The sequence below is a fragment of the Pleurodeles waltl genome, chromosome 4_2 (assembly GCF_031143425.1).
Source record: "Pleurodeles waltl isolate 20211129_DDA chromosome 4_2, aPleWal1.hap1.20221129, whole genome shotgun sequence".
Classification (NCBI taxonomy): Eukaryota; Metazoa; Chordata; class Amphibia; order Caudata; family Salamandridae; genus Pleurodeles; species Pleurodeles waltl.
In genome coordinates this window covers 50,264,293-50,290,772 of record NC_090443.1, presented here as the reverse complement: position 1 = coordinate 50,290,772, position 26,480 = coordinate 50,264,293, and the positions used below count along the sequence as shown (strand labels likewise).

The 26,480-nt window shown below is 46.1% G+C and overlaps 1 protein-coding gene across 3 annotated transcripts in view; it reads left to right on the top strand.

The window, feature by feature from the left end:
• SARNP (SAP domain containing ribonucleoprotein) overlaps window positions 1–26,480 on the top strand; it is a 432,317-nt gene that overhangs the window by 389,295 nt on the left and 16,542 nt on the right. For all 3 annotated transcript variants that reach the window (XM_069230612.1, XM_069230611.1, XM_069230613.1), the window contains one exon: window positions 6,139–6,222. In XM_069230612.1, the coding sequence (XP_069086713.1) occupies window positions 6,139–6,222 (84 nt within the window). The remainder of the gene's footprint in view (window positions 1–6,138; window positions 6,223–26,480) is intronic.

The following is a 26,480-nucleotide window of genomic DNA, read 5'->3' as shown; positions in this document are numbered from 1 at the left end:
GATCTCTAAGAAGTAACAAGTCAGATTTAATCTCTTTGTTTGACACTTTCGGCGTGACCTGCATGCTCTTATTATGTTGGTTCTCTTTGGCATTGGACGTCTCCAAGCCTGTCCATACAGATTGGTACTGGGGACCTCCATGATGGTGGGAATTTGATAATGTTAGGTGCGCCAACCCTCGTTTGAGCCTTCTCATCTGCACTAGTCCACGAGGCCGATTACTATCTCCGTGTCTGTGTTGTGTATTTCTTGCCCCTTGCTAGGTTAATTCACTTGTTTGAATTTGCTTTCTTCAACTATGCAAACCATACTGTGTCTTTTACAGCTAGGCAGTTTGACAGACTATGCAGATGTTAATGTTTTGTATTGTGCTTAGAGGAACTTTAATTGTTCGAATTAATGCATAATTAAATCAGTTGGGACCGCACACTCTTAAAAAGTACACATCTAGTTTAGTATTTAGTTAAATATCAGTACATTTAATATTATTTTCATTATTTACAAGATTTCAAAACACCATATTTGTATTCAGCGAGCACATTTCGACCTGGGATGCATTGGCTGAATAAATTCAACGTTGTATTTTGGAAATGTGTACATGATGAAAATAGTATTGTGTCCTGATATTTAACCAAGGAATACACTGGATTTGTACTTCTTAGAGTTGTGCATCCCCATCTGATTTAATATAGGGGTTTCTTTATGCTCCCCGGTGGAAACTGAAAGAAGTGATCTGTAGGGCATGAGCACCTAACACTGACAACTTGTTTGGTGTGCAGATAATTCACACCACTAGCTGCAGATCCAATGTGTCGTTATGCTAAGACATGACTTGGTGTTGGGTCCTGAATCCAACATTAAACTGCTTTGGCCTCGTTAATGGAAGGCTGCTTGCCTAGCACCTCAACGCCTTTGAAATTGTAGCACTACCGAGCCACTGGGTCTCAGCTGTGCTGCTGATGAAAACATACATCTTCTCCGCCACACTCTGTTGACTCCACCAGGCATTTTCTCGCATTGTCATGCATTTTTTGACTACCAACTCGAGGCCCTGTCCGCTAGATGCCCTCCTTTTTAAAACAGACGAGCTGTGTCTTCTGTCAAGAAAATGAACGGATGGGGCACTCCATATGGCATTTAGGTATGGAAGGCAATCGTAATTTACTGTAACCCTTGCGTTTCCGCAATAACTTTACGGACCGGTATATATGTTAGATAGGATTGCCCAAGCCGTACCTTTCCACTCGCAAGCGCTGACAAGCCTTTGGTGGCAGGCGCGCGCCCTGGGCGGGTTCGCCACAAAGCTGAGCGATAGCTGGCTGTGCCTCCCGCGTGCTCTTGGATACAAAGGCAGGGCGCGCACCTGGCTCGGGCTGTGCCAGCCGGCTGGCAGCTTGCGGGTTATGCCTTCCCCTGAGCCCTGCTTCCAGGCTTCGGACACATTCATCATTGGAGCCCGGTTACACCAGCTGCTTCCTGCTGTGCTCTGGGGCACGGAGGTCCCGAGAGAGGGAGGCAGGCAGCCCCCGGCGAACATACCACGCACGCCCCTTTAACTCAAAGGCGGCTATACATTTGCATACGTGCTGTGACAGATGACGATTTACTCAGCTATTTTTTTTATATAATTTAAATTAAAACTAAATCTTGTTTGCATTGTTACCCAGGGAGATGAACCTCCGAGGTTTGATGTGTTCTGACACGGTCAGCAGCGGAAAGGGGTGGGGGTGTTACCAGGCTATCACCAGCCGCAAAGGCTGATGTTATATTTTACTTCACGCTTGCCGCTAGTGGCCGCCCCTTTCTCTGTAGTCTGTACGTAAGCATTTAAAATATTTATTTGTAATTAAATCATGCCAACACGCTCACTTGCAGCAATATTGTGGGTGATTCATCCTGTAGTAGAACCTAACAAAACCTAACGACTCGTCACAAAAAATATATAAGCATAAAATGTATTCAGTAATTTAATGTTCCTGCTTTTGTTACTTGTCCGCCCCCGCTCCCCCCTTAAAATGCACAATGGACAGTCAAAGCAAAGAATTCCAAGTACCCTGCGTACACCCCACTGGCACATTTTTCATCATTGAATCATAATTGTAAGCCTACAGCTGGACCATACAAACAATGGTTTAGAAATCTATTTAGCTGCACGTAGTTCTGCTGCTTGCTTACCCGCCTGATCTGCGAAACACTTACCTGTCAGCCTACCTGGAGTGACAATTAAGTGCTAGCAGTTTGAGCCTGATAGCCGCCTTATCGGGTCAAAACTAAAGTGTTGAGGAATATACTTATTGCTATGGCCCGTTGCCTTCAGTATGTGCATCTTCATTTAGCCCGTTCTCTGCAGTCTTTATGCACTCATTTCAAATTGCCCCATTATCTACATTCTGTAGACAATCATTTTCATTAAACCATTTTATACAGTGTCTGTGCACTCAGTCCCATTACCCCACTCTGTACAGTATGTAAACAACCATTCATACATTCTCAGTCTCTATACATATACTTTCATTACCCCATTCCTTACAGTCTGTATGCACTCAAACCAAAGGGTTGGGGCCTTCACCGCTGCTCCATTAAGGTCACCGGCGCCATTCTCTACCCTAGACTAGAAATTAAATCTCACAATTTCTCGAGCCCACCTGAAGGCTGCAGTGCACCAGCCAAAGCCGTTCTTCACAACAGAAAGGTTGTTTCTTCGACCGTCATAGGTGTGTCTAAAGTTTCCATTTGACAGCCAACCCCTGTTTTGTTAAACATGTAAAAGATGCCCTACATGCAATAAAGGACAGCAGTAAGACTGCTGAATACCTTCATCACTACTATTTCTCATCCTGCCTGCAGGAGGGCTGCGACCAGAGAAGCTCTTACTCTGACAAATTCACACAACAGCCAAATAGACTTACTAACAAGTGTAATCTTCTTTTCAGTATGGGAAGCAGTAGCAGGCCATCAGCCAAACACCACTTAAAGGAAGAGGTGGCTCATTTAGTAGGACAAGTATTACACTAGGCTCACCTTTCTTCTCAGGGTATCTAAACCCAAACATTCCATCGGAGGGAGGATAGGGGCTTTCGGGTCATATAGCCATATCACCCCATATAATAGGGTTCTGAATCACTGCTGAAGTCCTTCAAAAAGGAACAGTAACTTCATCAGCAGGTTAAAGCATCAAGGCAAAGTACCTACACTTCTCCACTCTGCTGTAATACATTTAATAGGAGAGTACCGGCACTTCTCAGGAGAAAGCGGTAATCAAAATAGTGAGTACCTCCACTTCTATATTTCCGTTTAAAGCACTGTAAAACAAGCTATTGAATCCGTCTCAGTCACAGAGACACCATGGCTTTTATTTGAGGGTCTTCTTTGCAAAAAATCTCAGTAATAGGATCCCATCCTTGATCTTCAGGCGCTCAATATGTACATCAAACAGGAAAGCTTTAAGGTAGTCTCCCTTCTCAACATGGTTTAGTCCTTCAACGGTGGAGAGTTCATGTCTTGTATGAACCTGAAGGATGCATATTTTCACATCTGCACCATCAGAGTTAGTAGCTCTACATCATGGATGTAGTCATCTCTACCAATTTTGGATGCTAACCTTTGGTCTCCTTCATGAGCGTTCACCACGTGCCTCGCTGGGTGCCAGCCCCCTTTGATGTCAAGGTGTATGGGCATTCCCTTCTATGGATGGCTGGCTTCTGAAAGATTTCCAGAAGAACATGTATCTCGGGTGGTCCCTACAATGTCTGCTACCCATATAGGTCCTCACCTTCAGTGAAATAAAGTCCTTTCTCACCTCCAGCTGACAAGCATTAGTCTTAAGGGTTTGTGCATGGACCCACTGAAGACACCTCTTAAGAGTATGAAGAAAGGCTGACTCAGCAGAAAATCGCAATACGAAAAATACAAGGTCTTTCTAAGCATGATGGTATCCTGCGTTCCTTTCCCACAATTTCATCTTGAGATGTGGATTCTCCAAAAACTGTTTCCTTTCAGTGGCAACAATCAACAAGGCAAATGCCGAATGTATTGGGGTCCCACAGAAGGGCAAGCAACCAGTGACATTGTTTAAGGACAGCATTCCCATTCTAACAGCACAAGCCTGTACGAGATCCTTATTTGAAAGAGGGGTTTGCTCACCTGCAAAACTGTCAACAACTGCCCTCCTGACTCATTAAGTCGCCTGTCATTATGGAACTCAAGTCTTGATCTGAAAGCCTTCTCATCTTGCATCTCCTATCAAGAGGTGGCGTTCAGCTGAGACAGTAGGACAACTCTCATACACACCTTAAAACAAGGTGCACAACGTTTCCATTGCTGCCCAAGGAAGCACATCATCTTTGGCATTTTGTCCTACAACATTGTATTACTCGGACATGATGCATATGCCATATTTACTCAATAGCTTGGCAACACCATATATAAGCAGGCAAAATGCCTACTAGCACAAGTGGGAACTTGCTGCCAGGCGCTGTTCCAGAGATTAGACGCACCTCATTAGATATGTGCAGCAAAAAGGACCTCAAATGTTAGCTCTTCACCAACAGGTTTTGGTGCTTCGAGGTACAAGTGGAATCTTTTTTGATATTATGGCCATTGATCCCTACATACAATTTTCCACCAGTCCTTCTGATTTTGAGGGTACTGCGGAAACTAAAATGAGTCATGCAGACTAATCCTAATAGCAGCATCAGAGGCTAGACAATTCGGATTCACTTAATTCTGGGATCTACTGATGGAAAGGCCAATTTAGTTCAAAGTGAATGCCTGTTTCCTTACAGCTTATTGTATCTTCATCATTTTTGATGTAGGATGCTGCTGTACAGAGTCTCCCTTACCTGTTACATTTGGTCGTGTTGGACCTTACGTACTCCTCTTAAATGCTTCCTCATTGTTCGTTATCTCCTGCTACCTCTGGATGCTTAGTATTCAATTATCGTTCCCCATTATGGTCATAACAGCATTTGTGAACCCTAACGCCTGCTGGCACTGGAATTGAAGGCTGTTTTGGAGTGTCCCTTCAAACGAATTACCAAGGCTTCATTACACGCTGTTGTTAGACTGCTTTTCTCCTTGCAGTAACCTTTGCCAGACGTATTGGGGGAAATCCAATCTTTAAGCAGCCATCCTATTAAAGGTTCAGCATGGACAAAGTGATGCTTGTCACTAATCCTCATTTCTTTGCGTAAATATCTTTATCTTTTCACCTGAATGAGAAGTTCTATGAGCAGGTTCACCTGCCAACTTTCTTTCCCCTCTTATGCAGATAAGGCCCTGCATTCAGTAGATGTGAAGCACTGTCTGAAATTTTACATCAAAAGGACAAAGGATTTCTGCAAGGCGGGCTTAGCTCTTCGCTGCACTCAGCAGTTCCCACAGGGGCAGTCCTTTTTTGTAACAAGCATAACTGTTGAGTTAAAAACATTGCATTGACTTCCAGTTGGCAAACAAATTGTTTTTTAAATCTTATGCATGGGCTACAAATGCCTTTCTGGTCTGGTCAGACTCGGTTTTCCTCCGGGGAAACATTGCCCACTACTGTTTACTCAGATCCTGCGATCTAACAATAATTGCCAGCTGATTGTACCTTGTATGGTCCTGAGGTGGTAAAGTGTCTGGAGGTTCTCCGTTTTAGGCCCTTACCTTTAGAATTCGTTGATATTAGACAGAATTGTACTCTGCTCAACTTTCGAAAAACATAAAGGTCTTCCTGTTATTAAAAAAATTGCACTTCTATAATCTTATTCTTGTTTCCTCGACTGGTTGTCAGATTAACCCTTCACTACTATCCGTCCACTAGGGACAGGTTTGCATGTGTGCTGTATAAATAAATAAATAATGTTTATAGCAGAGAAATAAGAGGATCAGCTACAATAACCATTTACACAGAAGAGGATATGGATTGGTTGTCTGTCTCTTGCTGGTAGCAGTCTTGGGTAAATCCCCCTGTAGACCATGTTTCTTGCTTCATATAAATAAGTACAGTGCTGGCAGATTTTGCCCCAGGCTTGCCGCGTGTAGGCCTTTCTACAGCTGTTCCAGCATTAGGGATTCGGCAAGAAGTGTATGCAGATCTCTTCAACTGGAACCTGTGCAGGTGGTTGAGACTTATGTTTGTGTCTTTCTTTCTCTCAGGTCGAGGACGACGAGAAGTTGAAGAAGAGGAAGGAACGGTTTGGTATCCTCACCAGCTCTGCAGCCTCCACAGAAGACACAGAGGTGAGGGCAGTACCTTGGGTTTGCTTGACATTCTGGGACTTCATCGGAGGAGCTGGCAGTATCCTTCTAGCTCTCTGTGCTGGCCTTTGTTTGTATCCTAGGTTTTTACAGAGGTCCTCGAAGATAGTATTGAAGATTGAGTTCTAAGCAAAAGCTTTACTTAAAAAACTACATATGACCAGTTATACCCTATTACGTCTTTAGTAGCGTTTGATCTTCCAATTCAATTTACATGTTGTAGAATAGAAGGGCATTCTGTCCCCTGAGGGATTAATTCCACAGTGCACGTGAGATGCTGATCTCGCCCTGTGGATTACCCTAATGGCGAACATCTCTACTCCCTTTTCCATCCTTTCTGGCTAACTGATGAGTCCTCGAAGAGACACAATTCTCGAAACTAGGGAGGGAAGGTTCTGGGCCGTGTAACACCAATAGAGTAAAGCACGCCATAGAAATTCTCATGAACTAGCTCCACCCATTCTCACTTGTGTAGCATGAGGCACTGATCTGCTCTTTCACTTGTGTAACCAGAGAAGTAATATGCAGAGAGCTGTATTCGTTTTCGCTTAACTATACTGAGAACTAGCTCTGCTCTGTCACTTTGATAACCTGGTGGATCTCTGTTTTGCTTTCACACACTTATTCAACTTTAGCTTTGCTCTCACTTGTGTTCTCGGTCGTTCACCTAAGCTGAGGGATGCTCGCTTATGTTACCCGTAAGGGAGCTCTGTCACTTAAGTAACCTAAGGTTTAGTTATTTTTTTACTACATTGTTAATCTGAGGGGTAGTTGTCCTCTCCTTAACAGTGCAACTTGCAAGACACGTCTGATCTCCCTCACATAGGAAATTCCAGGAGTGGCTCTTCCTTCCACTGCTTTTGATACGTGAGGATCTGTTTTACCCTCTTGTTACTTGTTAAACCCGAAGGACAGACCTGCTCTATCACTTGGGTAACCCGAGGGTAGCTCAGTTGTTGTCAGTCTCTGCTCTCCATCACTTGTGAAACCTCTGTGACGCAAATAAAATCACTCCTCTATCACTTGGGAAACCCCAAAGATTGTACTCGCTGGCATTTGCTCTATCCGGGGGCTATTAGTCAGAAAGATAGCTCGCATAGTGAAGGAGCGCAAATTTCCTACGCAAAGAGAAGCACAGACATGCTGTTTTATATCAACTCTGGTTTCAAAGTAAAGAATGAGGCACGTATCACGAGTAATAATTGAGCAGGTAAGCTCGGACTGTCACAACCCTTCCTCACTCTTTCCCCTCTTCTTACCGCTCCCCCTTCCATATGTCCTGGTGCTAGACATGGTTACAGAGCAAGTGGGATGCGGGCGTGGGAGAAGTCCTCACGTCATGAAGCATGGAGGACGCTTCATTCCGCTGTGTACTGGACCAGCGGGACGAGAGGTCCGTTCCACATGTCCCCATCAACTATCCCAGGCAGACCACATGCTCATTGGGCCTGGAACAATGCTTTAAACGGAAATACAGACGTGCGCATACTCACTCTTTAGAGTAACTGGTTGCTCCTGAGAAGTGCAGGTACTCTCCCATTAAATGTATTGCAGCAGTGGTGAGAAGTCCCGAGACTCCCTTTCAAATTTAAAGAATAAAGGTACTAAGTACCGGACAGATATCTGCTCATTTAAAGCACTGGCCTGGAACTAAAAGCTTCATAACTGTTTTTTTGTTTTCTCACGCGTCCTGCAGTACATACATTGGATTTATACTCCTGAATAGGGTTTTTTAAAGATCTTTTTATTGTATTTTTTTTCTTTCCGAAAACCAAAACAGATCGTTTATAAATCTTGTTGTGTAATGCTTATAATAATATAGCAATTAAGATCTCCCCCTTTGCCCCATCACCCATGTAGCTTAAAACAGGAGAGTCCCGGAAAGGGAGATTATCATGGAGGTAGGAGTAGTAAGAGGGCGGAATACGTGAGAGCAGGGTGAGAGGGGAGAATGCTGGATGCTGTTGCTTCTAATGATGACACTCCTCTAGGACTCTAGGAGGGTTCAAAAAGTTGTAGGACCCTACCTAACCTTTGTGGTGTGAGGCTTCTGTATCCAAGCTGTCACATTTAGTTTATGAGGGATTGTCAAATTCGGGCAAACTTCTTATCCGTGTTAGCTAGATTGTACATAAGTTCCATGTCAAGGATCTGTCACATCATAGGGAACCATAAGAGACCCGGGGAATGGGGTAGCCAGATCAACAGGGATGGGGATATCCTGGAGAGTTCCCTTGACATGTCCCAGGATCTCGTTCCAGAGTATCTGGTAGAGACTTCTAGCTGCACATTCCATCCCTAAGAATTATCACCTGGAGTCAGACTGGAGTTGGATTTTTTTTTTGAGCCGTACCCCTGTGCGCCGATAGGTGGCAATGTTCAGCTTCACATGGCAATGTCTGATTGTACGAGCTAGAAGTGACGTGCGCGGTGCCTATATAGTTGCCACTCCAGCATGCTGACGTTAGTTCTTTTCTTTCTGCTCCAGTCAGCACAGATCCAGAGAGAGCTACCCCCAGTCATTTTTTGACTGACCTTTTCAACTTTTTGTCGAAGTTTTTCAAGATCATTTTTCCTGGTGTAACAGGAATTTCCACTAGAAAGGCTGGATTTAGGCCCTGCGGTGCCGGTCACCCAAAGATGTTGGGGACAGACCGGCACCATGTCTGCCTCTAGTGACTTGAGAGCATCCATGATGCGAAGACCTGCGTCAGCTGGCGCATCATGCACCCCAAGTCCTTGAGGGAGCTGTCCCTCAAGCTCCTTGCCGCTCGACATGCAACACTAACAGTCTCAATGCCAGTCGAGAGGAAGGTCCCAGGATCAGTGACGGAGCCATTTATCTTTGTCGAAGTAGTCCAGGCGTTCGGGTAATTCCCACAAAAAGAAGAAGAGGGACTAGTGGAAGAGTTCTTTGACCTCACCTCGTCTGTCACTGTCTTCAGACACAATGGAGCATAGTCATTCGAGGTTTGGCTCCACGGTAGAGTCTGCGCCTCCCCAAGTTTTCGAGAGCGACCCCAGCCCAACTCCGAGAATTCTATGAGGCTATGCACCTCATTGGACGTCCTGCCCTCGCTGGCGTGCCTTTCGACCACTTGGGTTCAGGAGGGGTCCCCACTGGTTTCCCTCCAACAGGTCCTGTGAATCCACAGATGTAGCCAGACAGGCGCTGATCATTTTACGTTGGTCTTCTTGGCACCGGTCCCGATATCCATGCTTCTGAGACCCTCTGGGGGTGACGCCCTGTTCTCATTCCTGACTCTGACACTAAGCCAGAGAGTCATCGCCAACTTGAGCCATACTCTCCAGACCAGAGTCTGAGCCCTATTCCTGTGAGCTAGGACTTAGGGAAGGTTGAGAGGCGCCACGGACCCTGAAAAATATCAACGCCTAGACTCTGACATGGACTGGTGTGAGGAATTGGCGGATGCCAGTGGACTGGACACCACTCCAGAACCTGACCTGGTCTCCTCCTACCATGGCTACGGAGGAGGATGCCACAATTGCTGTGGTTGCGAGGAGGGCAGTCGAGGTCCTGGACCTTCAACTACCCTTCGTGATTATTGAGGCTAATGGCTCAACGGAGGTGCTTCAGCAGGGATTTGACCCCTTCAGAACCGCTTCTCCCATTTAACAAAGCCTTCATGGATGTACTGCACGGGTCCTGGTCCAAACCCTGCACAAGGGCTTCTGTGAATATGACAATTGCCCACCACTATCTGCACCCCATCGACTCTGAGACTGCTGGGACTCATGGTCTCCTGCATCCTACTTGTGAAACATGCCCACTGGCATATGCGGGCCCTGCATTGGAACCTGAAGTTCCTGTGGACACAAGATCAGGGAAATCTCTCTTCATAGTTCAGATCTCAGAGGGCATTTCCCAACCATATCTAACAATAGTGACAGATGGCACTCTTAGGATGGGGTGGCCATCTGGGAGGTGGAGATTAAAGAACTCTGGTCTGCAGTGGAATCCAGATTCCACATCTTACTGTTGGGTCTCGGAGCAATCTGGCTTACATTGAAAGTCTTTCTACACTCTACCAACGGAAGGCTGGTACAGGTGTTCACAGACAACACCATCACCATGTAGTACAGTAACGAACAGGGTGGGGTTGAGGACCTTTTGTTAGGAGGCCCTGCACCCCTGGACATATCTGGAACATCAGGGCATTTCTCAGGTGGTTTAACACCTGGGGGCTGCCTTGAACGCCAGTGCGGTCGAACATAGCCGAAGAAGCCTAGCAGATCAAGAATTGAGTCTCCATCCAGAAGTGGTGCAAGATCTCTTTCAGCAGTTGGAACGGCCTTGGTTAGATCTGTTCACCACCTCTGAGAAAGTGTAATGTCAGTAGTTTAGTGTGCTGGATTTTTCAAGGCGGTTCTCATTCAGACACTTTTGGTCTCAAGTGGAGCTCAGGCATCCGGTACGCCTTCCCACCCATACTACTCCTGCCCAGAGTTTTCAAGCTCAGGAACAATCGGTTCCAAGTAATCCCTGTGGCTCCAGATTGGGCTTGGAAAGTCTGGTATACCGAAATTTTGAGCATGGTGCTCAGTCTTTCAATCAGGCTGCCTCTTTGGGAGGGCCTTCTGTTGTAACAGCAAGGGAAGATTCTCCAACTGAACCTGTCAACTGCCCGCCTTCATGTGTGGAGATTGATCGGTGGCAATTGACAGCTTTCAACTTTCCACCCGAAGTCTGCGATGTTATCTTGGCATTTCAGCGTCTCTCTACCAAGACAGTATACGCTGGCCCTTGGCATAAATCTGTGGCATGGTGTGTTAAGCAGCAGGTTCATCCCCTTTCTGCTCCCCTTTCTCAAATTCTTTTGTTCATTCTTCACTTGGCCCAGCAGGGCTTTGCATTGGGCCCCTTAAACGGTTATCTGCTATCTTTGCTGTTACTGCAGCACCCAGATTAACCTTCTCTTTTCAAGTCCCCCTTTGTAAATAGGTTCCTTAGAGGTCTGCATCATGGTACCCCCAGTTCAGTTTGGTATGCCTCAATGGGACCTGAGTATGGTTCTTATTTTCCTAATGTGTACTCCCTTTAAGCCGCTTCATTCCTTTTCTCTTAGGCTCCGCACCATCAAGACTGCCTTTCTGGTGGCAATTACATCTGCTCAGAGTGTCACTGAGCTTCAGGCTTTGTCCACTCAACCTCCCTAATTTCCATTTTCCCAGACAAACTGGTCCTTCGGACTTGAGCATCCTTCTTGCCGAAGGTAGTCACCCCGTACCACGTAGAACAGTCCAGCACCTCCCCTACCTTTTACGTCCCACCGCATCCCGCTAAGAAAGAGGAGAGACTCCACCAGTAGGTCCAAAAAAGAGCATTGTTGTTCTGCTTTGACCTCGAAAAACCTATAGAGGTAGACAATCAACACTTCCTGGGATATGTTGGTCCAAGAACGGAAAGGCTATGTACAAACGAACCGTCTCCCAGTGGATCGTGCTTTGTATTAAAATCAGCTACGCATTGGTCAAAAAGTAGCCCCTAGTGGGTTTGCATGCTCATCCCACCAGAGCAAAGGCTGCAACCACTGCGTTAGCAAGATGAGTTCTGGTCCTGGACATCTGGCTGGCAGCAACATGGTTTGCCTGTCTGGTCCTGCAGGTTGTTTAGTCTAAAATCTTTTTCACGACCCTTCTCCATGGAGGTATGTTTGGCTATCTATTGTAAGGTAAGGACTCTGAGGCTAGAAGTCTCTGTCAGAAGAACAAGTTATTTAACTTTGGTAACACCTTATCTGGTAGACTATCTAGCTGTAGATTCCTTGCGGACCCACCCATTTTTCCCACTCTGCAACCAGATTTCTAGGGTCAGGACTGACCCCCTTTCCTGGCTCTAGTTTTTCACACCAGTGGTCAGTGTTCTTCGTGGCTCCGGGCTCCTGGCATGGAAAGCTGTGAAAAGAAACTGATGTCAGAACACTGGGGTGGCACCTATATAGGTACTGCACACGTCACTTTCGGTGCAAACGATGCCACCCACTGGCGCTCGGGGGGGGTACTGCTCCTGAAAAATTTAATATGCAGTCTGACGTCTGGGATAATTCTAAGGTAATGAATCTCTAGCTAGATAGTCTCTACCAGATAAGGTGCTGCCAGAAGTAAGTAAATTGTTCTTTTGGATGTCACAGTCCCACCACACGCACATGAAAGTGCCCTGTTTATGGTTGCATCACCAACAGAGGGCAGAAATGGTGAGTTATGTGCTTCAGCCTGATCAGGTGAGCTACCATTAGTACATCACTTTGTATGCCGATTCCCTCCGGGAGATACTTCATAGGGATTTAACAGTGTCCTTCCACAGAAGATCCCAATCTTTTGGGGATGTATCTGTCCTAAAATCTTGTGCCCATCATGTTTGGTAAGCATGTGGGATTCTAGATTTGAATAGCCCGATACATTTTGGAAATCAGTCCCTTAATTTCCTCGAGTGACCTTACCAGTTTCTCCAAGTGCTTCAGCAGTCTAGTAGAAGCTGAAAGATTGGTTGGATGTAGCGCCCTGTTTCTAAGTTGGAATTTCCAAAGCTGCAACTTTTTCGATATGCAAAAGTCTTGTTTGAACAACTTTACGACGTCTCCCAAGAATAAATCACTCAAGGTTCTACATTTTCTCCTTTCCCATTCTGGAAAAGCTGTGGGGCACAAGGCCACCATGAGCTCCAGGTTCTTATTTCCATGTTGGGGATGGAAAAGTGGTGAGGCCTCTTCTGAGACCTATCTGGTCCCATAAGGACTGTCTGTTGGGGTGATGATGTAGGCACTTGTGAGTCGTGTGGACCGGGCTAGCCATGCTAAGTCCCTAAGAGGGTGACAAACTACCGCCTTGCCCATGTGTAGGCAGTGCTTTTTGTTTCCACGCACCACCCGTTTCGATATGTGGTGGAGATTAGCCGTCCAGTAGTATTCCAGGAGGTTGGGACATGCCAAGCCCCTCCTGTCCCTTGGGAGCATTAAGAGTTGCTTGGCGATACACATATTCTTTCCAGCCTAAAGATTGCACGTACGCTTTTCCACAAGTGAGTTCTCTTGGGTGGGTATGGAAGTTGGTGGAGCCTGGAATAGGTACAGAGCTCTGGGGAGGATATTCATGTTGACTATGTTAGTGTGCCCCAGCCGCAACAGATAGAGCGGCCTCCACTGGCGCAGGTCATTGAGTTTATTTTTGCTGAGTTGTGCCCAGTTGGCTTTCAGCCAGCGCTCTAGGTGTCATGTAATGATACCTTCTAGGTATAAGAAAAGAGGTTTTGGCTAGTGGAAGGGTCTGCAGATAGTGTCATGGTTTTGAGTATGTGAGATTTTCCAACAGTGTCCTTGAAGCCTGATACTATCTCAAACTCTTCTAAGATTGGAAGAAAGGAGGCGAGATATTCTGCGGAGTTGGTCAGTATAAGAGGGACATTGTCCATGAAGAGGTTAATCTTATTTGTGCAATCTCCAAATATGCCTGCTATTGTACCTTCCTGTTGTATCTTTATAGCCAGGGATTCAACCATGAGGGTGAAGAGAAGGGGTAACAAAGGGCACCTCTACCTTGTTCCCTAAGCCAGGATGATGGATGCTGTGCGCTGCTTGTTCACCCTAATCATTGCTGTAGCGTTTGTATTGACTGCTAAAAATGTCTGTATCATACCTTGTCCTAATTGAAGTCTGCAGAGAACCTCTGAGAGTAAGGTCCAGCTCACTTGGTCATAAGTTTCCTCCGTGCCAAGCAAAAGAAGTATTGCTGAAATATTGTGTTTGTGTACTTTTTGGATTAGATGAGCTAGGTGGCGGATGTTGCTGGCACCCTGACAATTGCAGACAAATCCCACTGGTCCGGGTCCAATAGACCACAGGCGCATAGCCAGTAGGTTTGTGTAGATCTTTGTGTCTGCACTTAGAAGGGCAGTAGGTCTGTATGGCACACATTCTGTGCCTTTGAAGGCGTCCCAGTGTGTATGCGGAGACATCTGAGGTGAAATTGTGGATAAAAGTAGTTTGACCTCTGTGTTTTTTTCCCTGTTCACCCCGGGTCTCAGTGTCTGTGGACTTAAACATCAAGGTGTGAAATGCCGAGGGGAGCTGGGGTCTCCCTGCCAGGTGAGTGTGGTCTTGGATTAAGATATCCAATATAGAGGTGGATTCCAAAGTGGCAAGGGGAGTGTGCATTATGAGGATTTAATCAATGTGGGAGTAGAAGGAGTGGAGATGTAGTAGAATGAATAGTCTTTCGAGTCTGGGTGGAAATAGCTCTAAGTGTCCAAGAGGCCCCGTTCGGCAATCTTTTTTTTTTCTCTCTTGTCTTAAAAGAGCTCAGTCGGGGTGTGACCAAGGATGCCAAGATGGCATTCACACTTTAGAAGTGCTCCCAATCCCCTCCGCTATCTTCCCGAATCCATAGCCATCGAAGCCCCAATGTTTACCCAGTTGCTTCCACTTACAACTTCTGGATGCCCCACTTGCTACGAGGGCTTCCCCTGGCAGAATCACCAGACCGATAAGCCTTGAAAAAGCCACAGTGTGACAAAACACGTGTTGGCTGTGTATGACTATATATACATCCCAAAGGCTATCACTATATATGGCCTATGATTGATCCAACTATACAAAGTGTTTGTTGATCCAAATAAATTGTTTACTGGAATACAAAGATTACTGTACTATTCACTAATGGACTGCTTACATCAGACTTCGCTTTCATGTTTGTAAATATTTGTGCTTTGAGTGCTGTGGTCTTAGCTGTTTTTATGTACATTGTGTGTTTCTTATACATACATTTCTTGCCTTTGGGGAGTAGGGCAATTGACCATTGAGCACCACTCTGAGTAGACTTACTCACATACCATATTGGACACAACAAGGAGGTACAGTTTTTTGCCATTACTACCTTTCACTCAGCTGTATACATATGTATGGACCAATACACCACCAGCCCAACTACCAGTGCCCTTGGAGAAAACCCATAGGGGAAATTGCCTGCTTCCACCAGTGACCTTCACCATCCTTCAGGTGATCCAATCCTCTTAAGTGGCAGTAGAGAAATAGGTGAGGTACAAGAGGATGTGGCCCTACTCCAACAGGACCTTTGCAACGCCTCAGCTAGGATCATGGAAGCCGAATCTCGACTCAACTGTGGAGGATGACATAGCCAGCCTTAAAAATCAGGTAACAATCCTGCTTGGCCGAACAAAGGAGCTCCATCGCCGTGCCGAAGACGCAGATGGGTGCTCAGGGTGCAACAACATACATGTGCTCAAAGTACCTGAATGGACCAAATAACAACAAGCAACAGACTTTTTGGAAACATGGATTAAGAGTTTGATGCCCTCTGACCAGTTGTCATCTTGGTTTGCAGTTGAGCAAGCCCACCGAGCCATAAACTCCAGACCACCACCTGGCGTGCCTCCCAGACTGATGATAGCCCGCATCTTAAATTTTTGAGACAGTGATACCATTCTCTGCGAGACCTGCAGTCACCTCAACCTTTGCTGTGGAGACACCAAGGTCCTCTTCCCTGATTATACTTGGGAAGTCCAACAAAGAAGACGATCCTTGGCAATGGCCTCCAATATCGCCTCCTCTTTCCTGCAAAATTTAGTGATTCAGGCGAATAAGACTCACTTCTTTGACTCACCAGGCCTGGCAATGGCTCACAGAGGAGCATCCATGTCGGAACACCAAAGGAACCCGCACACACATTTCAGTTGGCCTGGGGATTGTCGCCACTGGACCGAAACCTAACCCCCAGCACCATAGGACCCTCTCAAGGCGACGTGTCCCCAACTCTACCTCCCCCTCGCGGTCTCGTCGAACTCGAGATGACTCCACTCCTTCATCAATTCATCAACAGAGCCCACATGGGGAAGATCGCCAGTTATCATGTGAAGATAAACCCACCAGGTCACCACCACCGGCAGCGAACCGCAGTGATGACTGACTTGTCACCCAACCCCATGCTGTAATTATCATGTACTTACTTCGATGGCTAACACTTATCCTTCATAGATGAGGGGTCCACCACTCACACCCCTTGTTCTGATTTAGTGCTATGTTCTTTTTGTCTCTATGATGCAGGTTTTTAGGAGGGCGAGAAATGCTTCTGGGAGGGAAGTCTGGGGTGAGCCGGAAGTTGGGGGGATCGGACTCAGTAAACATTTGAGATTTCTTTGACATGTTCATTTTGTTTGTTGTAATTGTTCCTCTAGGACGTATCCACACACAGACACACCATTTGCACAACCTACCACACATTACGCGCTTTAGATGGCATAGAGCGCCGAGCGACACACACTTCTATTCTCTCCATTAATTACGGGCTAAGAGGTGGTACTTTTACCACCCCCACACTGTGACAATCGACATTGTTTTCATGATGGCAACTTTCCGAGCCCTGTCTTGGAACGTGAATGGCCTGCTGGATCAGGTGAAATGGACGACAGCAGTGCTCTCTTTTGCACACCAACACTCGCCAGATGCCCTACTGCTACAGTTGACTCACCTACTTGGTCATCACTGCCCATTTTTGGGATGTAAAGGGTTTGATAAGGGTCTATCATGCAGGACACACTAGAGGCTCTAGGTCGGTGGCCATACTATTGAAAAAGTCCTCCCTGATGACCGTCTCCCATGATGTACGAGACCCTCGGGCCGATTCCTAAACGGTACACTTGAGGGACGCACCATTAACGAAAGTATTTATGCCCAGTGGCCCTCCACACTTTCCTTTAAGATCTTTCCACACACTTGTTGGACATGCCAAAAGGCTTCACTTTGATAGGGGGCGACTTTAACGCAGCCTTAGCACCTGATGTGGATGCCTCTGGACCTCCCCTCAGCAACCCAACGTACTAACCCGCCACACCTCTCTGATTGGACTGCATCACTGGGACCATGTGATGTGTGACGGACATGGCACCCAAGACAAACACAAAACACACACACACACACACTTCTGGAGCCCACTACTGTCAATCACACATGGATCTGACCTTTATGTCAACACTGGAATGCTGTGGGGTGACCCAGATCCAAATTCTACAGAGAGGTATTTATGATCTTGTCCCCCTCCTGGTTTGTCTGGGCCCCCCCCAAGAGATGGCCTGCATCCACTGTGGTGTCCCAACGCCTGGTACCTCCAGGATAAAACATACAGTCCCGCATTTGGAGAACTTAAGAACTACTTCACCTGTAATGAGGGCTCGGTCTCCTCACCTGACACCCTATAGGCTGCCAGTAAAGCTACTGTACTGGGGTTTGCCAAAAGCTATCTCCAAACATAAGCTTGCTTGCTTCAAATTACACAACTAGAGGCCCGTGCTCTTCGTCTAGAGATTGAAGCTGCTGTAGGCCCCAGTGAGGACACAACCCGTAAACTTGATTTAATCAGAAGTAAAATATGCCGCCAATTTCTTGAGATGGCCAAACATATTTGGAGAGCCAAAACGGCCAGGATTTATGATTGGGGAGACAAGAATGGGAAACTCCTGTACTGGCTAGTCTCCCACCATCAAACCACCAGGATTGTGCCAGAAATCATCGATGATGAAGGCAACAGACTGCACACTCTACCAGCAGTAGTACAGACCTTTGCCTATTATTATTATTGTAACTTGTATGCAGCCCCACATAAAGATGATGCAGACTGCCCCATGCAATTCCTCGCAGACTTATGTCTTCCCAGGCTGACTTAACACTGACTTGGCGCTACTTTTTAAATTTATTTTGAGAATGCATTTGACTCTGTGGACTGGGACTAAATGGAGTCAGTTCTGATGCACGCTGGACCAAGACCACGTTTTCGCAAGGTTGTGCTAGCCCTTTACTCTAACCCTATGGCAAGGGTACAGATCTATGGGATCCTTTTGGACGCCTTTCCTATCAGGGGGGGGGAACCAGACAGGGATGCCCCCTATCACCCCTTCTATTTGCACTCACAATTGAACCACTAGCACATCTGATCTGTATTGATGCTCATATCCAGGTTTGGATTTGGGGATGGGAAAGAGAAGACTGTATTGAACTATATGCAGACGACATCCTTCTCTACCTCACCAATCCGGCTGTCACAGGCCCCGATGTCTTCATATCCTTCAGTGCTTTGGTGAAACATCGGTCCTCCGATTGAATCCCTCCAAATCATTGTTAGCACCTGCAAGGAGGTACTGTTTCGATTGGCAGACCAATATAACCCTCTGTAGACTTAGCATTAAATATCTGGGCATCTGGCTGATTCTACATCCTGATCTCACCTGGAATCTCAAACTGGAACCACTAGTGAAAAAGACCAAACAAGACCTCACCAAGTGGCAATCCTTCCACTAAATGTGATGGGCCGCGTTACTCTTTATAAAATGATGATTCTATCAAAGCCTCTGTACGTGTTGCAAAATACTCCACTCACCATTCCCCAGATATAGTTCCAACTCCAAGATCGTATGGCGACCCTGTGGCGAGGTACCCGGTCCTGACTGGCCCTTCAAACCTGCCAACATAACCCATATGATGGGGGCCTAGGGATGACTAATTTATATATTTATTACTTTGCCTCCTACCTTGTTGTGGTGCATGACTGGTTTAATGGCAGTTGGGAAGATCCCGCCTACAGCCCAGAACTATCACTTATGGGATTCCCCTCAATTCTCTCCATGTTGTATGGATCTCCAATCCCACGAAACATTGTCTCCATTACTACATTAGACCTGTCCTCCTGGAGATCTGCTCTGTAACATTTCCACTGGACAAACAAACTCACAAAACAAACCTCTCTATGGCTTGGTACCTGGCTCAGTAAATCCACAAAACTGCTAAGATTTCAGAATACAATCCCATAGAAGCTAAACTACTCATGGGGGCACTGGGAAGGGGAAAATATCCCTAATCGATTGCATACTCATCATAAAAACCCTGGGCAGCCTGGACCATCTTAGAACCTCCTGGGAAGACTGGATGGACCCCTTTGAGGAGGACGACTGGAGAGATGCCTTGATGGCACCCAGAACTTTCATTATCTCCTCCCAATTGCGACTGATTCAAAACTATTATCTACATGGTGCTTATCATTCACCACAAAACCTTCAGTGGGTGAGTCTCCTTTTGGAATCTAGCTGTCCTCGATGTGATGCCACCCCAGCCAACCTTTATCACATGGTTTGGATATAACCCAGATTCAAAGGTGCTGGTCTTCCATAATAGCGGAGCTCACCGAGATCTTGGGGTGGGAGGACCCCTTTGGCGATCCTACTGGGTATCCAAGAAAGTGTGGATGGCACGAGAGCTGACATAATTTACAAAAGCAAATTCAGGTTTAGCTGTCATTAAAGTATGCGTGTTACATACCATTGAGCAAGGTCTATCTATCATTTGTGTTCATAAGTTACTTAGTTCATTTGCATGTAAGCTTCTTCTTAGATGCTATATTTTTGTTAAGTGGTGTCTTAACCATTCGTAACCTCATTTTGGATTACAGGCATTAATGTACCTTGTTTGTGGCTCTTAAAAGTAAAGACTATATCGTTGCCATCTTTCCAGTACCAACCAAGGTCATCAAAGAGATATCTACATGAAACTAGATCGTCAGTAGCCAATCGGGAGGACAGGGTTAGAAACAGCATTTGAACTAGGTGTAGTACCAACTGGGAATTCAGTTGGTTCATGTGCCTGACACAGACCCCACAGTCCCTCGATTCCACCACCTCATTTAGAAGTCAACTGTTTTTCTAATGGCAGGGCCAAAGCTTGTTCCACTGCCCCTTGTCATTGGGTCATCTGCGTATGTTGTGCCATCTAATCCTTATCAGAAGGCCCAATTTATTTAGGGTCGGCCTTTCTGGGCTTTCATGTTCTCAATAGGAATGCTTGCATAAACGGGAAATCATGCCCTCTGCCCTGGAAGAAAGCTCCTTGTCTGTCAGGGATGTTTCTCATTTGTTTTTCAGAAACAGCTCCCAACATTAGTGAGAGAGGGCGGTTCTGAAAAAAAAGAATACTACCAGGCCGTCATTGCATTTTCACCAAAATCTGGTGGTGATATGCACTTTTACAGAAACTTGATTGGGAGCTATTGCTGCATGACGGTCCACCAAAAGTCTCCCTTTTCTAAGGGGCATTTAGTAATAAAAGAGTTTCATGGATAATCCTTGTGCATGAGAAATGTATGTTTTAAAATTCCTATGTACTAACCCCCAAAGTAATCGATGTGGAAATGAAAACGTTTCGAGATAAATTTTTTGTTACCTTTTTCATGGGCAATAATTTTCCCTGAGTCTTCTTCCCCCACAACTGCCATAAAAAACGGAATTCCGGTGCACATATTTCAGGGATGTAGCTTGGTCATTAATATTGGGGGGTCGTGGCCTTCAGATTTCCGAACAATCACGCTGACAGGAATAGATCTATTTACCAAGTTCTCACTCAGCACAGCAGTCAAAAAAAATGCTGGGCTGCGTGAGGAGGAGAGAGCAGGATCTTACAGTATTTACAAATATATGGCACTCTCCTCCCCTCTGCCTAGCACAGGCACACAGCCATGCACACATCGTTGCAGCGTAGTGCAACAGTGACTGCGTGAGTCTAGCATAGGTTTTGTACTCACAGGATACCCCTTCAGTGCAAAATACATTGCTTAGACTAAGTATAAAATGTTTCCCCCTTTGTATGTGTGCTATTCAGCACACATGTAAAGTCTGAAAAGAAAGGAGAAATGAAAGCGTTTCTCCTTGATAGTGCCTAATTGAAATGGGCGTTATCTTTCTTACGCAGAACTGTCTACTTATTTTTTTTTTTTTTTTAGAAAGGAGGGGTTTGCTTCAAAAACAACGGTGGTCACATGAGAATACCCCTACACCACCCATGAAATGCCCCCTTGGTGGTAACTAATGCAAAGCTGTGCAATGCACTTTTTTTTGCATTACTTTTAAGTGAATTCCCAGTGCAAAATAAGTTTTGCCCTGAAAAGTAAATTTGCGGGGGGGAGATTTTGTTGATTAGTGTCACTTTTGTGGGGCAAAACATGGTGCAAAATCTTAGTAAATGTACCCCATAACGTTAAAATGCATGATATGAAAAGCAGGGGACACGAGAGGGGCTTAAGAGGGAGTGGAAAAGGAGAGTAATTCAGATCGGTAGGGGTAATAAGTAAGTGAAAACGCATTATTTTGTTAAATAGCCAACATTGTTTTCGAGAGAGAGAGAGAGAGAGACATTGATTTGTCTGTGTGGGTAAAAAGTACTGGTGAAATTGACAGATGCCTCACCATACCTGACTTAAAATACCTGTAACCAACTATTTATCACATTAGGAGGGTGTAACACACCAAACACTACCCCCACCCACCACCCCCTCTTCCCAAGCCACACCTCTGCATATGTTCTGTAGTCCTGATTCATATAAGTGTAGGTATTGAAGTGCATATACCCAAGAGAAGATACCAGAATTATTTGTGTATACAAATGTCACCAACACTTAATAGAAACCCAAAATCAATAACTTACATATTTGGTCCTAAACATTTGCAGCATGTGTCAGTTAAGTTTCAGTTGTAAAAGGTATTCTTTTTGCAGCCAGACATTAAAACGTGAATTTGGGTGTGGGTGTACAGTCTATAATCCCTTTGTTTCACCGTTGCCTCGTGTGTATAAAAAGCTTGTTATACATTTCACACTTCTGGAAATCTGTGGACTAAGCATCTGGTTGAGTCCGGAAGTTTGCCTTGAGTTCAAAAAAACGAAATCGGTGTTGTATAGTGGACATTAGAAAACAAACAAAAATACAGATCCATAGATATTTGCTATGGAATACAGCATTTGGCTGAGAACCAGGCATTCAAACCTAGGTCTTTCAGTTGTGAAGTTTAGTTTAGCCATGAAACCACCCACATTCTAAAGAAATTAGGAGTATTAATCCTTAGCTTTTGCCATAAACCAGCTGAGGAACCTTTTGGTAATTTCAGAATGATAAATATAAATGGAGATTGTGACAGGTGCTTCCCTTTATATATGGTAGGTTTACAAAGCACATCTGCATTGTTATAGCAGTTTTGCTGTTTGACAGCATAATAACCATTTGAGCAACACATGCTCACCTAGCAGAAGTACTTTTTTTTTTGCTCAGTAAGCACCTTGTTGGGTAAATATGTACTATGTCCCCATTAATCAAGTAAAAGACCCACATGTGCTGAATGCAAACTGCGTCTTTGCTATGTGGATTTATACCACCTATGAACACCTTGTTCTCATGTACTACTACTTAAATGCCACAGTTACTGCCATTATTTAAGAATGGAATTCCAGAAAGTAAATCATACAATTCAGCTAGATACTTCTAACTACAGATTTCTCATATTTTGAATACTCACAAGGCGCCAGACTGGATCGGGAAATTTCCAAGTAATATACCTATGGCATTGTGTGGCTCTGTGCTAACTCACAACCTGACACCAATCCACAACTACCCTCAAGATTCTTGTATCACAAAAATGTGTGAAAGAAAATGAAACTTCCCAAATCTAGAGGGTATAACCCTTGTGAGGACTGTAGAAAACAGATATCTGTGACATATCCCCAGCTGGTATGTCTTTGGTGCTTGGTGTTGGTATACGACACCAGCACCTGCAACAAGTGCCCACAGATGAACCAGCGGGCCGAATATGATGATGGTGTTGTTTTGGAATCGCCATTCACTGAAGACAGTTGGTAGGAGGATTTGTATTTTGCCAATGGGCTGGCCACTTCGCTAGACACAAGAATGGTCTCTCGTCCTGGCCCTCCCCCTGAAGAAAGCAATTTCTTCACTGTGGTAATGCAAAGGGCAGCAAAGGTGTTGGGTTTCCAATTACCAACCATAGAGGAAGAAACTTTCTTGACTGAGGTCTTTTCACCTGGGCCAGGCTCCCAAAATGCCTCTGCTCCCTTTTAATGAGGACCTAACTGATACCCTAGTTAGCACATGCGCTAAGCGTTGTTCAGGATCCCCTTTCTGTGTCAGCAAGTTGTCCAATGCCATCACCCTGCTTCAGAGGATCTGGCTGTTCTAACACAGCATACAACACTGGAAAGCATAGTGGTGCAGACATCCACCAGTAGGGTCAACCATATGTGTTCCCCACTACTCCACCAAACAGTGAATCTAAGTGCAGTGAGAGGTTTAAGTGTGTGTTCTCATATGCTAACCTTGTCCTGTGCTCAGTCAGTGCATGTTGCATTTGGGGATGTTCTCTGCATACTCCCTGGGACCCTATGACCCAGTTCCTACCTGCTCTATGAAAAGATGCCAGTTGGCCCTTGCGCGATTTAAGAACGGTAGGGCCAGAGTGCTTCTTGGGTCTGTCTGCCCCAGTGAGACACTTTCACTAGCAGCTTGGCCTCTGCTGTGGGTTTGGTAGGAGCTTCCAGAACTGTCATCAGAAGTCACTGTTGGTTAACTAGGTCCTCCATCCCTTTCGTGGTCGAGGCAATTGGATCCCACAGACATGAACAGCAGGGGCAGCCCAGACCCCTCTGACTCTTCATGTACCACAGACTCAAAACAGTTTTTCTGTCTTCCTGGCACAACCACCCTTTTGGAGGCAGGATCTGGCATTTTTACCAGGGTGGCAAGCAAATACTTCAGAGAAGTGGGTGCTGCAAATTGGCCATTGGGATTATGCCTTCCCATTTATTTCCACCTCATTGCACCTTCCACCACCTTGAGGACAGCTGGCAAACGACCATCTGTTCATCTTACAACAGGAAGAGCATGCCTTTCTGGCCCAAGAAACCATTGAGACGGAGCCAGCTTTAAAAATGGGCACTGCCATTGGCTGTTACCTCCTTTAATTTCTGGTTCTGAAGAAGGATAGAGGCCTTTAACCCATTCTGGACTTTTGCCTTTTCAATGCCTTTCTGCAAAAGGACACGTTCAAGATGCTCACCCTGGCCCAATTCTTGAAAGCCTTTGACCTGTGAGACTGGATGGCAGCATTGGACCTGCAGTACGCATCCCCATCTTACAGACCCATAGGTGCTACTTGTAGTTCAATGTGGGGCAGGAGCATTTTCAGTCGTGGTGGTTGCAGCGCATCTTTGAAGGCCAGGTCTTGCAGTTGGTTGTCACCCACCCCCAGATTATGGCAAGCCTCCTAACATCATTAAGGTTCATTGTCAAAGTGCCCAAGTCACACATTACTCCTTAGTAGACACCCCCCTTGAACTTAGCTATTCTGGGTGTGGTGCAGTTTCGTGCCTCTCAGGGGAGCAGAGAGTCCACACTATGATCCCAGTGTTTCATCCTCTGTCCTGGATCTCAGTGAGAATGACTCTGAGGCTGCTGGGTCTCCCATGGGATCTGAAGTCCCAGTGGGCACAGGATTTGAGGGATCTGTCCGATTATGTCCAGATATCTGAAGAGGCTGCAAAAGACCTAAAGTGGTGGCTACTGGACCAGGATTGGATGAGCTACAGATTTCACCTTGCCCCACCAGGAGCAAACAGTGGTGACAAATGCATCACTTACTGGGGAGGCCATCTGTTAGAGGTGGAGATCAGAGGCATTTGGCCTCCAACGGAGGATCTGCTGCATATCAGTCTACTAGAGCTATGAGCCATCTCCTTGGTGTTGAAAACCTTCCTGCAGGGCATGGCCAGGCACGCCAACACGGCAGCCGCACTTTAGGAGTGCTCCGAATCCCCCTCCATAATCCATTAAAATAAGTAGCTTTTCGACCTGACAGCCTAAGGGTGGTCACCCCTGTAAGGAAATGATTCCTGGGCATGGTTACCCCCTGACTTTTTGCCTTTGCTGATGCTAAGTTTTGATTTGAAAGTGTGCTGAGGCCTGCTAACCAGGCCCCAGCACCAGTGTTCTTTCCCTAACCTGTACTTTTGTTTCCACAATTGGCACACCCTGGCATCCAGGTAAATCCCTTGTAACTGGTACCCCTGGTACCAAGGGCCCTGATGCCAGGGAAGGTCTCTAAGGGCTGCAGCATGTCTTATGCCACCCTGGGGACCCCTCACTCAGCACAGACACACTGCTTGCCAGCTTGTGTGTGCTGGTGAGGACAAAACGAGTAAGTCGACATGGCACTCCCCTCAGGGTGCCATGCCAACCTCACACTGCCTATGCAGTATAGATAAGTCACCCCTCTAGCAGGCCTTACAGCCCTAAGGCAGGGTGCACTATACCGTAGGTGAGGGCACCAGTGCATGAGCACTGTGCCCCTACAGTGTCTAAGCAAAACCTTAGACATTGTAAGTGCAGGGTAGCCATAAGAGTATATGGTATGGGAGTCTGTCATGCACGAACTCCACAGCACCATAATGGCTACACTGAAAACTGTGAAGTTTGGTATCAAACTTCTCCGCACAATAAATGCACACTGATGCCAGTGTACATTTTATTGTAACCTACACCCCAGAGGGCACCTTAGAGGTGCCCCCTGAAACCTTAACCAATTACCCGTGTAGGCTGACTGGTTTTAGCAGCCAGCCACACTCGAGACATGTTGCTGGCCACATGGGGAGAGTGCCTTTGTCACTCTGTGGCTAGTAACAAAGCCTGTACTGGGTGGAGATGCTTATCACCTCCCCCTTGCAGGAACTGTAACACCTGGCGGTGAGCCTCAAAGGCTCACCCCCTTTGTTACAGCACCCCAGGGCATTCCAGCTAGTGGAGTTGCCCGCCCCCTCCGGCCACGGCCCCACTTTTTGCGGCAAGGCCGGAGGAGATAATGAGAAAAACAAGGAGGAGTCACTGGCCAGTCAGGCTAGCCCCTAAGGCAACCTGAGCTGAGGTGAGACTGACTTTTTGAAAATCCTCCATCTTGCAGATGGAGGATTCGCCCAATAGGGATAGGAATGTGACCCCCTCCCCTTGGGAGGAGGCACAAAGAGGGTGTAGCCACCCTCACGGCTAGTAGCCATTGGCTACTGCCCTCCCAGACCTAAACACACCCCTAAATTCTGTATTTAGGGGCTCCCCTGAACCTAGGAACTCAGATTCCTGCAACCTAAGAAGAAGAGGACTGCTGAACTGAAAACCTGCAGAGAAGACGGAGACACCAACTGCTTTGGCCCCAGCTCTACCGGCCTGTCTCCCCACTTCTAAAGACACTGCTCCAGCGACGCGTTCCCAGGGTCCAGCAACCTCTGAAGCCTCAGAGGACTACCCTGCATCTAGAAGGACCAAGAACTCCTGAGGACAGCGGCTCTGTTCACCAAAGACTGCAACTTTGAAACAAAGAAGCAACTTTGCAACAACACACG